The 14,308-nt window shown below is 32.6% G+C and overlaps 3 protein-coding genes across 3 annotated transcripts in view; 1 reads left to right on the top strand and 2 right to left on the bottom strand.

Annotated features, from left to right (window-relative positions):
• The window catches only part of orb2 (cytoplasmic polyadenylation element-binding protein orb2), a 47,931-nt gene extending 45,376 nt beyond the window's left edge, over window positions 1–2,555 (bottom strand). Inside the window, exon 1 of the mRNA XM_085187262.1 lies at window positions 2,293–2,555. Within this exon, the coding sequence (XP_085043388.1) occupies window positions 2,293–2,508 (216 nt within the window). The 5' untranslated portion in view covers window positions 2,509–2,555. The remainder of the gene's footprint in view (window positions 1–2,292) is intronic.
• A 4,193-nt stretch (window positions 2,556–6,748) lies between these two features.
• On the top strand, window positions 6,749–12,525 carry Galt (Galactose-1-phosphate uridylyltransferase). Its single transcript, XM_085187248.1, has 8 exons — window positions 6,749–6,883; window positions 8,310–8,473; window positions 8,772–8,899; window positions 9,256–9,333; window positions 10,059–10,211; window positions 10,463–10,538; window positions 11,177–11,396; window positions 12,115–12,525. The coding sequence occupies exons 1-8, from the start codon at window positions 6,862–6,864 to the stop codon at window positions 12,324–12,326; spliced, it is 1,053 nt and encodes a 350-aa protein (XP_085043374.1). The 5' UTR covers window positions 6,749–6,861; the 3' UTR covers window positions 12,327–12,525.
• The window catches only part of Mgat2 (alpha-1,6-mannosyl-glycoprotein 2-beta-N-acetylglucosaminyltransferase), a 110,975-nt gene continuing 108,380 nt past the window's right edge, over window positions 11,714–14,308 (bottom strand). The window contains exon 13 of the transcript XR_014878080.1: window positions 11,714–11,743. The gene's annotated coding sequence lies outside the window, so the exon portion shown is untranslated. The remainder of the gene's footprint in view (window positions 11,744–14,308) is intronic.

The raw sequence follows: 14,308 nt of genomic DNA, 5'->3' as shown, positions 1-14,308 counted from the left end.
CTAGGAACTGTTCTCATTAAGACACTTCCATTCCCCATTTTGCGCCGGATTCTTAAGGCATTGCATATTGAGTGGCGGAACTCAACACCGTCTTTGCCTCGTTACCATAGCGAGGAAATAAAAATATATAAATATTTAATTTTCGGCCGTGGGATTGTCCCCACCTGTCGGTGTATTAAGTTTTGGATCTAAAATCGTATTTTACGTGATATATTCTCCTTTCACGCTCTATCCCGCATATTAGAGTAAGGTAGGTCCCGCACATACGTAAAGGGAGGGAACTTGGAAACTTAGTGTTAAGACACTAAGCTTAGTAAGATAGACGTAATTATAATTATTATAAAATATCAACACACCCGAAATTTATTATTTGCAAAGATTTTTTTTATATTCTATTTAATTTTAATCATTTATAGATTATTTTATATATGAAAATCTGATTATAGTTCAATTTCACACTATTCAATACCAAAAAAAATATTATATTATCCATACCATCTAAAAGTTAAATAGTCTGTTTGGGTAAAAGCGCTAATCTCAAGAACTATTAGTTCGATTTGGATTTTTTTGTTGGATAGTCCAGTCATTGAGGAAGGCTATAGGCGTGCTTATATTACACTTCGTTAACAGTTGCTGCGGTTAGAGTTGCCTCCCTAGTACGTAGAGTGTGGCATGTACGCTGTAACCAATTCTGTTAAGCTTTCTAAGGCTACTTTATAAATATATTTTTTTCGCGTTCCGTTCGCTTCGCTCGCTGTTTATGTTATTTTTCGTAATTTTTTTATATAACTTACAACACTGACGAAGCTCCAACACCGCATAGAATTATAACACCAGCATTATAAGTAGAGATAAAATATTAACGTCTATTCTACTACTATTATAAATGTAAAGTTTATGAGAATGGATGTTTATTAAGCTCTCCTGCAAAAACTATTGAACGAATTTAGATAAAAATTAAGATTAGTATAATATTTTGTAATTTTGGAATACTGTACTGTATATAAATAAATCTATAAAAAATATAATTTATTCACATTACAAAGGAAATCTAGTGTTAAAACACTTCGTTCCTTAAAGTCTGATAATTCAAATATCGCTTATTTTGTAGCGGAACTTAACGCCCGTAACTAAGCAGTTACAGTAGTATAAAAAACAAACAGTCTTCAAAATATTTCAAAAAAGTAAAGTAGGTACATCAAAAATTCTCATTTTCAGTTGAGTATTCTAAGTAACTTATTAAACAAAAGTTATTGTGACGATCACATATATATTTTTTTTATTTTTCCCATTTTGAACAAAGAAAAAAACTGAAATTGAAAGCTGAATTCTGCTACTTAACACTCACAAATTGGGCGGTGCGACGGTAACGGAGTGTCTAAACACTAAGTTCCATCTGCCGACTCGGCTAATGGGAGATAAAAAAAGTTGATTTTAACATAGCTTCACTTAGCTTGTATGTTATCAAAATTTTGAATTAGTAAACTCCGCTTGTACAAGTTTAACAATTTTTTTTTATTTATAAAAAGTTATTCCACACTTAGGAGTGTCCAATAAGTGTATATTTAATACTTATACAATACATACAATACATACATCGTTTTGATTTTAAAGTTGATTACTTGATTAGTATGAAAAATATAAAATGAATTTTATACGAAAAAGGCATTTAAAATTATAGCGAAAGTCTTAAAAAAATATATATTTTGAAAACTGTTACTAAAATTGTAAAAAAATCGTGTAATGAAGCGTAAGAAATACATAATTTTTAGGTAAAAATGAATAAAATATCTCTTATTATATAGATCGTGCTTATAGTTAGACGAGGATCACAATTACTAATAAATATTTTTTTCTATCACATAGTTTGTAAAGCAAAAAATCATAATATAATAGTTATACAACACAAATATACAAGACGAAAATTAAAAATAACAGCAAATTAGAAAAAAGATTTAGGTATTTTTTAATTGGTTAGTTCTTATTATTTTTTTATTTCCACGCACTGACGTAAACCATACAGCCTTACTTCAATAGTACTGTTGTTTAACGTGTCACGTCAAACTAATATGCATTATAAAAGGGGATTGTTTTTCTTTCTGCGCGTATTTTTAATCTATATTACTTAGAGATATTTAAAAAATAAAGATTTTTTAAATTTAAAAACGTATAGTCACCAAAAATAATTAGTAAAACATCAATTTTGATGAACAAAATCAAATGTAGAGTTAGAAAAACTAAATATTCCACATAAAACTCGATATCTCACCTGTGGACATTAATGTAACTCACCTGGTAGGGTTCCTCTGGTTTTCCAGGGTATGAAGCACTACGTCTGTAATCTGGAGGTCTTGGGGGTGCTGGAGCTCTTCTCCAGGGGGCGAAGGCAGATGGCTGTGGGGGTTGGGGGGTAGGCCACCTGTACTGAGGGGCTCGTCGGAAAGGAGCCCGGTACTGCCTTTCATCCTCAACGACGCTAGCTGCGCCGGGATATTGTAACTCCCCCATGTAGACGTCCGACCGTAACGGCGGCCGGATCGACACTGGCGATAGCTCTTATCGGGTCGATGTGGATGCGCGCGCAGGGTATTGTTTCTTCTTTTTTTCTTTTATTTTTTGTTTTATGGCAACATTGTTAGTATTTTGAGGAAGTTTAAATACTAAATTTATTATTTTTAACACGTATATAATGAATGAATTGTGTAACAGCTATTATAATTAAGATAATTTGGATTTTATTATTATGTTGTTTATGGAATGTATGTGGTTAAGGCCTTAAGGGGTTGCACTTTGTAAGGGAGGGTAACATTTCTGTTTTTAAAATTTTATAGAATTTTATTAAAATTTAAAAAGTGCATATCAAAAACATGTTAAACTGTGTAGGGACGACTAAAACTACATATTTTTATTTTTTCAATATTTCACTTAAGGCTTGAATTTGAGGGTTGTCTATAGGAGTATTGTGGATATTTAAATTATTTACTATGTTTTTTTTATCTTGTAAGATAATGAAAATAAAGTAAACATAATACAGCCAATAATATAGGCTATGTAGATGCTCCTTCTGTGTGTTTAAATTTTACTATATTACCGTATACTATAACCCTTTAAGGGTTTTTTAAATATATTAGTTATATCTCAATATATTATTTGAATTTATTTTCAATTATCAGTTGTGGTTTCGATTCCCACTAACTTCCCGCAATCTATTCTGCTATATGCAAGATAGAGCGTGAAGGTATAGAAAAAATATGTTACGTTTTCGTACTATTATATTAGGTTCCCAGGTTCCCTATGCCCACCTTCCTATACGCGTGATACAACTTGAAATTTAAAAAATAATTGTAGGATTGTGGAAAGTGACGTAACACAATGTTAGCAAGTCGAAATTCCAGTCAGAGTTAATCTTAATTTAGGCACACACTTACACACTTACATTAAGGTAGCAAAAACCTAGAGCTTAACACTTCGCTCTTCACTCTCTTGTGGAGAGGAGTGGAGGATAGACGGGGAAATGTAATTCATCGGATCAACTGGAATCGAACCCACTGATGTGGCATTTACACTTATAATTTAAAAAATAATGAAGCAACCTATAATATGTATGAGTCTTTTTTTTTTTAATATTTTTACAAATATTTTTTTTTTTGGCGATATATCGAGGGTATACCTAGTCAGGTAAAAATGATTATTTTCATTTCCGACGCTGTGCGACGCTGAGTATCGAAACTGTAGGCGCAATGTCTTGAAATTTAAGCAATGAGTGACTTAACACTAGGTTCCCTCTGCCTCCCCGACTACATCCGGGGTACAGCGTGAAGCTAAAAAATATACTGATGCGCCTAAAAGTGATTTTCGCATAACACTGTTTCAGGGTCTTTTTTACTGCAGTCAAGTAATTTTGCTTGATTTTGCGCTAACGTTTGTTAATTAGGTTAGTTAAGGCAGCTTCACGCACATGTGTTTTTTCGCATAAAAGATTAAGCAGAGGGATCCTAGTGTTATGACAGTCCATGCTAAATTTTTCAATCATTCCATTGAACTCAACACCGCGCTTCGCCTTTACCAGAGCGAAAACATAAAATATTACATGAAATATGAAATATTTTTCCGAGTTGGGAAAAGTTACCGTTCCCAGTTAGACGCTGTGCTGCTGCGCCTCGACAGGCTCCAAATTTTTGAGAATTATGATAATTTTGCAATTAAGCTGGATGATTATGAGAAAGTGAGCTTAATGACTTATCTCTCTGTACTCTACACACCTTCTATATTGACATATATATGGCTGTCGTGCCGCAGCGGCATAACATCTAACTTCAACACGACGGACGGGGTAATGGAGTATTTCCCTCAGCCAAGCTCACTACGTGCGGGATGCAGCGTGAACGTAAGATTTCTTTTAGTTTCACGCTGTATCCTGTACATAGCAGAAGGCAGAAGGAGCCTGAAAACCTTGTGTTAAGACACTCCGATCCCATTCAAACATATCCGTTTCCCACTTTCCGCTGAATTCTGGAGGCATTGCGTGTTGAGTGGCGGAACTCAACACCGCGCTTTTATTGTGTTCAGCGAGGAAATGCAAATATAAAATGTTTCATTTCCTCGTGTAGGAATCGAACCGACAGGTGGTCGTGTTTACAGTCCACTGCGCCACAACTGGTCTCTACACCTGTAGCGTAACTGCAGAACGGTATCAGTTTTAGGCCAAAATTTGCTCCAATGCGGATACTGAAAAGACGCATTGATAGCTAGCTCAGTTACATTTAGTTGTACCTATATATTTTGACATAGTTTTTTTTATAATACTTGCGATGTTAATGCAGCTTCGCCTGCTAAGCTTATTAAATAATTATGATACAATATTTGATTGTTTATATTTTGTATACATAATATAAATAAAAAAATGTTTGAATATACGAGAAAAAAAAATCCAAAATCGCCTTAAGTTAATATTTAAAATATTTTCTTAATTAATAGTTGAGTATACACATTTACAATTTATCATGGTATCTTTCATATATGATTAAGAGTTAAGACACTCCGTTCTCCACACACTTTGAATTTCTTGTTAAACATATAAAAACATTTATGATATAATAAATTTACTTTTTGTAATAATTTTACCTCGCAATTTTCAGTTACAATAATTTAGTTCTTGTGTCTCATAATAGATGGCGCTCGTACGATCTTTTCTCATATAAATTTATATTAATCAATTTATTTCATTTTATAATTTATATTTTTTTTTATTTAATTTATATTATATTACTAATATTATAAGACTGAACAGTTCGTTTGCTTGAACTCGTAAATCTCAAAAACTATTCATTTCAGTATCCCGAACACACTAGGGTAGGCAGAAGGGACCTAGTGTTAAAACACTCCGTTCCCCATTTACCGCCGATTTTTTCGGTACATTGCGTGTTAAGTGGTGGAACTCAAGGTTTTCTTCATGTATGACATGAAGAAAACCTTGTATGAAAAAGCAGTCTTATAAGTGATATAACTGAAAACTGTTTTTTTTCATTGTCGTCCTTCAAAGAGTTCTTTTTTTATTACTACGACAAGGCGAAGCGAATAAGTAATTATCTGTCTATCTTATGCCATTTATTTATTTATTTAGATACAAAATAGATTAACTATTTTTATTCATGCATAAAATTTGTACAAAAAAAAACAAAAATTGAAGCACAACTTTTGAAGGTACCACAGATAGGACTTTAGAATATTTTTTTGAAGTGATGTAGCTTCGTATTTTTAATTTTTTATCTTAAATTGTATAAATATGAGTGATTAAAAAGAATACTTAAAGTAAAAACTGAACTAAAGAAACTAACTATATTTATTATGTATCTATGTACAGAGGCAATTGCAAAACTTATTATTTCAGATTAGACTTTATTGTTTTATTAAAGTGCGATAATTTTTTTTTCATATCGTACGACGAAAACTTTTGGCACAGACCAATATGGCTCGAGAATTGATAAATTACAAAAAAATTACATTTATATATCATAATTATTTACTTTGCATTTGCAATATTAGAAAAAAAAATAATCGTAAAACAATAAGAGTTAATACGTAAAATATTTTCTTTTTTCCGAATGTTATTAAAAGCCGAGGCCGTCGTAACACAGTGGGCCCGTGTTTGACTATACCGCATTGGTCATGAATTATAAAGAAAAACGAAGAATAGAATATAATATCACTAGATTCTCTCTGCCTACTATGTGTATATACGGAGTATATATGGAGTCAAGTGTGAATGTAAAAAAAATAGATTATGTAAATCTAAGAACTCAATATATGTATAGTTAATGACTTGTTATATAAATTAAAATTGAGTAAAAATTAAATTTTCAACATTATTTTTTCTATTTAGCATGTTCGCTCTATTTATATCTTAGTCTATGTGTGACAACGCAAAGCGCTTTATCTAATATGGTAATAAATATGTGTAGTGCTGTACCTACATATACCAGAATAAAGATATAGAAATATTAAATATTTCATTCCCCCGAGCAGTTATCGGTATCTATTCGTAACTGCGTCATACAGTACAGCATACAGTGTGGAAAAAAAATGAAATGACAATAATAATCCTACGTCCAAGCTGTTGAGGAATCTTGATAATTTTTTTTAGATATGTGTAAGCATTAATTTTCATGGTATTTATATGCTATCCCCTTATAGTTTGTACTTTGTATTATCGAATAGATGTATGTACATATAAATTAATAACAATTGATATCAATTTATATATATATTCACCAAGCATAAAAAATTACAATATCGATACATTAACATCCATATTACTCCATCACTTCACTACTGGACGCCCTCTACCAGAGGACATTCACGATGCAAGAGTTTGAAGCCACAGGTTAGTTTATAGATTATTTCTTTACAAAAATATATAAAATAGTCTTTAGTCTATTAAAATACTTTGAAATTAGTTTGTCTGTCAGTTTATGTTAGCATTTCTCATTAAGTTCAAAATTGTATGATAGTTTTATAATAATTACATTTACTCATCTATATATATAAAAGGACTTGTCCTCACTGACTGAGGTAAGACGCACGCACAGCCGTAACCGCTGATGATACAAACTTGAAATTTGGATAGATGTTTACTTTCGTAATCTGGACATCCACTAAGAAGGGATTTGGAAAAATTATAACCCTAAAGGGGCGAAATAGGGGTTGAAAGTGTGTATGGGAAAAAATTTAAATGTGCACCGATTTTTATAAAATTGTAAATTCAGACTCTTGAAAATATTTAATTGAACACGTGTTTCACGGTTTTTTAGAATTTACCCCCTAAGGGTGCCAATTAGGGGTTGACAGTTTGTATGGAAAAATCTTTAAATCGCCACCGATTTTTATAAAATTTAAAATTTAGACTCTTAAAAGTATTTAATTGAACACATGTTTCATGGTTTTCTAGACTTCTCCCCCTAAGGGTGCAAATAAGGGGTTGAAAGTTTGTTTGGAAAAATCTTTAAATCGCCACCGATTTTTATAAAATTTGAAATTGAGACTCTTAAAAATATATCATTAAACATGTGTTTCGTGGTTTATTATAATTTACCCCCTAAGGGTGCAAATAAGGGGTTGAAAAATTGTATGGAAAAACTTTAAGTCGTCACCGATTCTTATAAAATTAAAAATTTAGACTAAAAATATTTCATTGAACACGTGTTTCATGGCTTATTAGAATTCACCCCTACGGGTCCAATAAGCAGGCGGAGCTGCGCGCGCCCACTAGTAGTAAGATAAACCAATTAAGAACTACTTTAGTAAATAAATACCTATTAGGTACACCATATGTTTACAAAAAATATCGAAATATAATATTAATTATTATTATTTTATTTTATTATATAATAGTGTCATATTTTGAAGCGATTAATTGTATCGCCAGTCCTTTTTTTTATTTATAGACCAGAGTTTCACTCGCAACTTTCCCTGCTTATGAATTTTCTTTTTGCTCAGTGAGATATTTTTTTAATCCTAGTTTAAAAATCATTACACGTTTAAAACTATGATATTTCATCATAACTTATGTATATTTCTCTTCATGATACAGAAGTTCAAATTTTAAAGTAAACCGTGAGATAATAATTATAATTTTTTATTTTCACGAAAAGATAATGCGCGGCGTTGAGTTCCGCCACTAAACATACAATGTCATGAAAAATGGGCGGAAAGTGGGATGGACAGAGTGTCTTATTACTAGGTTCCCTCTGCCTACGCTGCTATACACAGAATACAACATAATTTAAAAAAGTTTTCCATCTGTATTCCAGAACACCAACACGTTAGATACAATCCACTAAAAGATGAGTGGATTCTGGTTTCTCCGCACCGTTGCAAGAGACCCTGGAGTGGTCAGACCGAGGACGCTCCTGAGGAACAGCCTCCAGATCCCAACAATCCTTTACGAGCTGGTGCTGTAAGGGCGAATGGACAGGTAATTTTGTCTGATTAAAAAAAATGTATAAATATTTGGACGTTTTTTGCTTAGCTTAAAGCGTTAGTTGGAATCGCGACTATTATCCCGCGTAGGCGTAAGCAGAGGGACTCTAATGTTTAATACTACATTCTTCATTTCCACCCAATTTTCCAGACATTTTTTTTGTTAGCACAGCCAGGACATGAAAGTTTTAAATAATTCAACCCCTCGAGTAGGACTCGAAACCACATTACCAAGACCGCTGGCTCGGTGGCTATTATTATTCAATGTTTATAGTAAAAATTCTTCTTTACAGCGCAATCCCAATTATAAATCTACATATGTCTTCCCAAACGACTTCCCTGCACTTTTAGAACGAGTGCCGGAACCTCCAGGACCTGAGCATCCTCTCTTTCAGAGTTCTCAAGCAAAAGGAACCTGCAGGTAACAAATCTACAGGCACTCCTCCGACAGACCTCGTGTAAAATGGTCTAATAGTATTCTTTGTCAATTATGAATAATTATAACTGTGACTGAAACGCGATGGTTGTAGCTTAAATTCCTACCGGGAGAAATGAAATATTTAATATTTTCGTCTCGGTAACAAGGCGAAACGCGGAATTGAGTTTGAGTCAACAACACGCAACACCCCTAGAATTCGACGTAAAATGGAGAACGGAAGTGTCAAAATGGGAACGGATTGTCTTAAGACTAGGTTCCTAGGTTCCTTCTGCCTGCCCTATTTGTACGTAGTGAAGCAACAAAATATGTAATATATATATTTATTTTTTACTTTTTAGGGTAATGTGTTTCCATCCTGACTCCAGTATGACAATACCATTGATGTCAGTTGAAGAAATTATGGCCGTGATTGATGAGTAAGCAACCTTTTCAAATATTTAATCCTGCCGAACTCTGTATTGAGTGGCGGAACTCACCGCGTTGTGCCTAATTACCAGAGCGAGAAAAACGAAAATATTAAATTCTAGCCACTCGCGGCTACGCCTGCTTGAACTACACAATTATTCGCTTGCAAGTCAATAAATTATTATTGACTTGAATTACATTCGTATTTAATTAACATCAAAGTGAATATTCATATGTTGAATAATTAATTGAGGCAGAGAGGCCGGTTCGTGGTACATTGGCATTGGCACAAGCATGTTGAAAGCAATAAAAACGACAGTTGAGACTTCGGTCCCCATTCGGGGAATGAATTATTATTTATTAATATTTTCATTTCCCCGCTTTGGTAACAACGCAAGGTTGTATCTGTTCTGCCACTTTTATTTTGATATATTTTTTTATTTATTAACCATTATTATGAAAACAAACATTAAATGTAAAAGTAAAAATGTAAATATTTGCCAAAGCACAATAGTAAAAATTGCATTTATATCGATTGAGTCGTTTCTGATATTAGTGTGCAGAAGCGAACAGACAAACCGATAAACAAGCAAAACTTTACATGATTTAAAAAAAAAACGTTGCTTAGGGTTCCATTACATTGATGCGTGTTGAGCGGCGTAACTTAGCACCGCGTTATTAAAATCTTTTATTATGTTGCGTTAAATAAATATATTTTTATCCCTTTCTGTTAAAGGTGGATCAATCAAATGCAAGAGCTAGGCAGACGGTATACATGGGTTCAAATCTTTGAAAATAAAGGAGCTATCATGGGTTGTTCCAACCCACATCCTCATTGTCAAATTTGGGCGTCCAGTTTTTTACCAAATGAGCCCCGAGTTAAAGAGAGGTACCTAATATTTTTAATTTATCTTTAAGCTGTATCCCGCATATAACAGGGTAGGCAGAGGGAACCTAGTGTTAATAGACTAAGTTCCCCACGCATTGTACTATTTTGAAGACATTGCGTATTGATTGGTGCTGCCAGAGCGAACTAATGATTGAATATTTTTCACCCTCGAGTGGGAATCCCCATCGTGCCCCAGCCACGACAGCCACACCTTTTCTTTTTTAATTATGTAATAAGTTGTTTCTTTTCAGATGCCAAAAGGAACATTATACAAAATATGGTAAAAATATGCTAGCGGATTATTTAGAACAAGAATTAAAAAGCAAAGTAAGTTGTAGAAAACTTGCCAACAACTTACTAATTTGACTTATGTACACCCCAACACAAGACTGTTTAGTCTATAAACAAAAATAGATTTAAGAAAAAAAATACTCTTTAAAAATAGCTCTCCTATAAACCTCTTGGTGATTTTATTTTCTGTTTTGTTTGGGTTATATTCTTACATTGTTTATTTGTGGATATGCCCTTCATAGTGTGATGGAGACATATTGATTGAAAAATTATATTTTATATATGCATTCATTCCTTAAAAACAAAATAAATATATCTACTAAAAGCTTGAATATGCAATTAACAATTAACGAAGATTATTCACCAAATGTTAATACTGAAATGATTGGTGGCAAAGTTTAAAGTTAAACAACTTTTAGTAATATTTTTGTAGTAATAAGTGTTTACGTTATTAGTAACTGCGTTACATGTAGGTAATTCTATTTGCTGTTTCTGTAAAAGGAGCGCTGACGCTTCCTTTCTGTATAAAAGCACTATCATTATTTACAAATTAAAAATGAACATTAATATAGATTATTTATAAATTAATGATTTTTATAGGGACATTGTCAACATATTGATATTAGTTAAAATAAATTAATGAGTTTATTTATATAAAAACCATTTGTTTTCAGGAACGTATAGTAATACAAAATAATGAATGGGTAGCATTAGTCCCATATTGGGCGTCGTGGCCGTACGAGACGATGCTTTTGCCACTAAATAAAAAAACGCAAAGAATGACAGATTTAAATGACAATCAAAAACAAGAGTTGGCGGCAATTATGAAAGAATTGTGCACAAAATATGATAATTTGTTTAATTGCAGCTTCCCTTATTCTATGGGATGGCATGGTGAGTTACAATATTTTATCTGTACTAATAATATAAAACTGAGGAGTTGTATGGTTGAACACGCTTATCTCAGGAATTATAGGTTCTAATTCAAAAATTATTTTGTTATCGTATAGTAGATTTCTCGAGAAAAGCTATAGGTTTAGATTTAAAGTAGGTAACCCGCACAGAGTTACATCCCGCTCTTAGAATCTGCCACCATACCATTTGACCACGCGAACGAAGCTGTAGCTGAAAGATAGAATTAAAGAAAAAATCTTATGCTGCAACAAGAAGGTCGTAGGATTTATTTTAAAAAAATCAGCTTCACGCTATATCCCGCACACAACAGGGTAGGCAGAGGGAACCTAGTGTTAAGACACTCCGTTCCTCACTTTCTGCCGAATGCCGAAACGCGGCGTTGAGTTCTGCCACTCAACACGCAATACGCCAGAATTAAATTTATAAATTAATTTGAAGACTTTAAGAGTTTCTAAATTTCTGCGTTAAGCTACGTTTCTAGTAAGAAAACACATGAGATGTGTAAAGATTAAAGAAAATTATATTAAATCGTGAATAAATTTCACATAGTTGAACAAACACTACTGAAATATCTCAAAAATTATCCGCTTATTACTATAGTTCAAATTAACTAAATTATTTTATTTTATTTAAGTTTTTGCTAATATATTTAAACACTTACTGAAAATATTGTAATAATTTATTTCTTTTTTCCCAGGTGCACCAACAGGTCCATCAACAAAACCAGGGGATTCCCCGCATTGGTTATTCCACGGGATCTATCTCCCGCCCTTATTACGTTCTGCCACAGTTAAAAAATTCATGGTTGGCTATGAAATGTTGGCACAGCCACAGAGAGATTTGACACCTGAACAGGCCGCAGAGAAATTGAGAGAGTGTGATACTATACATTATAAAATGAAGAAATAACCACCAGCCACTAACATTATAAATGTCAAAGTATATGAAAGTGGATGAAGTAATGTAGCTTATACATCAAAATAACACATAGGCTATAATTATGTAAAGATTTTATATAATTTGTCTAATAATAACGTTAAACGAGCAAAGCCTTCGGTTTCGCTTGCATAGACTATGTAAAATACATATTTTTTTAAAGTGATTAAAATGGATTTTATTTTTCGTTCTCGTTAGAATTACTTGATTATTTTTATTGATTATGGTGCTCCCCGCACCGAGAGAATCAAGAAATATCCTCCATATTATTAATGAAAATAGAAAAAAAAATGGAGAAAGAACGCCACCTTGAGGGACGCCAGTAGTGAGTTCTAACCACGTCGATGGAACATCATTAACTTTTGCATACTGCTGGAGACCGAAAAGATATGAGTGGAACCATTCAATAACAGAGGTTGAAAGGTTAACTGCACGAAGAGTAGGGCTGAAATCCAGTAGTAGATACCATTACAGTGAGCTTGGTGTTATCCATAGCACACCGTATATCCTCCGTGATATGTAACAACGCTGCAACCGTGTTGTGGTACGGACGAAAGACAGTAAAGTTGCTCATTTACGATATCACGTGTATTTATTTTATAAGATAAGTTAAGACATTATTCTAAAAATTTTATATATTTATTTATTTATATATACTTTATTGCACAAAATTACAAAAAAACAATGTACAAAAGGCGGGCTTAACGCTAAAAGCATTCTCTCCTAGCCAACTTTGTCATGTGGGATAATAAGTATGCAGGTGTGCAGAAGTAAAATATACATACATATACATCCAATAAATATATAAATATACATATAATAAATAGTTATACATATAATATATAATTATAATAAAATATTACGGATATTATAAATAAAAGAAATAAAAAAAAAAAAATACATAAAAATATAAACCATATAATAATATAGCAAACCATATATACTCCAATATATACAATTAATTAAATAGATGAATATTATATATTTATGTTATTTTTAAAAAATACTCTTTTACCCGGCGCTTGAATACCTCACGAGAGGGAGCTTTTCTTATGGGCTCGGGTAGCTCATTCCATAGCCTGACACCGGCGACCGCAAAGGAGTCAGACATGAACCCTGACGTATGCCGGGGTGTGGACAGCATAAAATTGGATTGGGAACGTAAGGATGTATCGTGGAAAGAGGAAAGGAAGGAAAAGTCAGAAGATAGATAAGTGGGAGACTGAGGATTGAAGAGGATGGAGTAAAGTAAACAAAGGACTCTAGACTTCCTGCGATCAGCCACAGAAAGCCAGCCAAGCTGCCTCCTATAAGATGATATACGGTCATACTTGCGGAGGTTATAAATAAAGCGTATACAAGTGTTGAGTATTCGCTCGAGCTTGTTTACCAGTTCTTTATTCAATTTCATGATTCTTTGGAGATATTAAGAAATACACGTGTTTTTGGGTAGCCTTAAGCCTCACCACATATCATCAAAGGGGAGCGGGTCTTAATAATACTAAACATATCACGACAATCGACATTTTTACGACGATTAGATTCGAAAAAATTGCAAGGAAATATTATGTTATTGAATTGGCTGAAGCTTTAGTTTACAATGTGGTGATATTGTCTTCAAATAGATGTTGGCGATCACTTACAAATGTATTATATGTATAGATATTTTTTTAAATGTAAAAATATCTATCTTAAAGAGAAATATTTTTAGGCAAGATTCATATGAAAAATTGAGTAAGAATAGCATGATATGAAGCTGTGTGTCTTAAAATATGTATAGTCACTATTTACAATATATAATTATTAAACTATTATGTTTTTATAGTTGCTAGTACAGCAACAACAATTATTACGAAATATAATAATTTAACGACAAATTTTTTATTCTACTTAATAAATTATATTAATTTAGAATAAATTATTATATTTAATTAATATTTCAGTGTTATATTTGA

Source organism: Heliconius melpomene, chromosome 6 (genome assembly GCF_056956725.1).
Source record: "Heliconius melpomene rosina isolate 202511_hmr_F chromosome 6, ASM5695672v1, whole genome shotgun sequence".
NCBI lineage: Eukaryota > Metazoa > Arthropoda > Insecta > Lepidoptera > Nymphalidae > Heliconius > Heliconius melpomene.
Note: the sequence above shows the minus strand (reverse complement) of the source record. Positions and strands in the feature narration are given on the sequence as shown.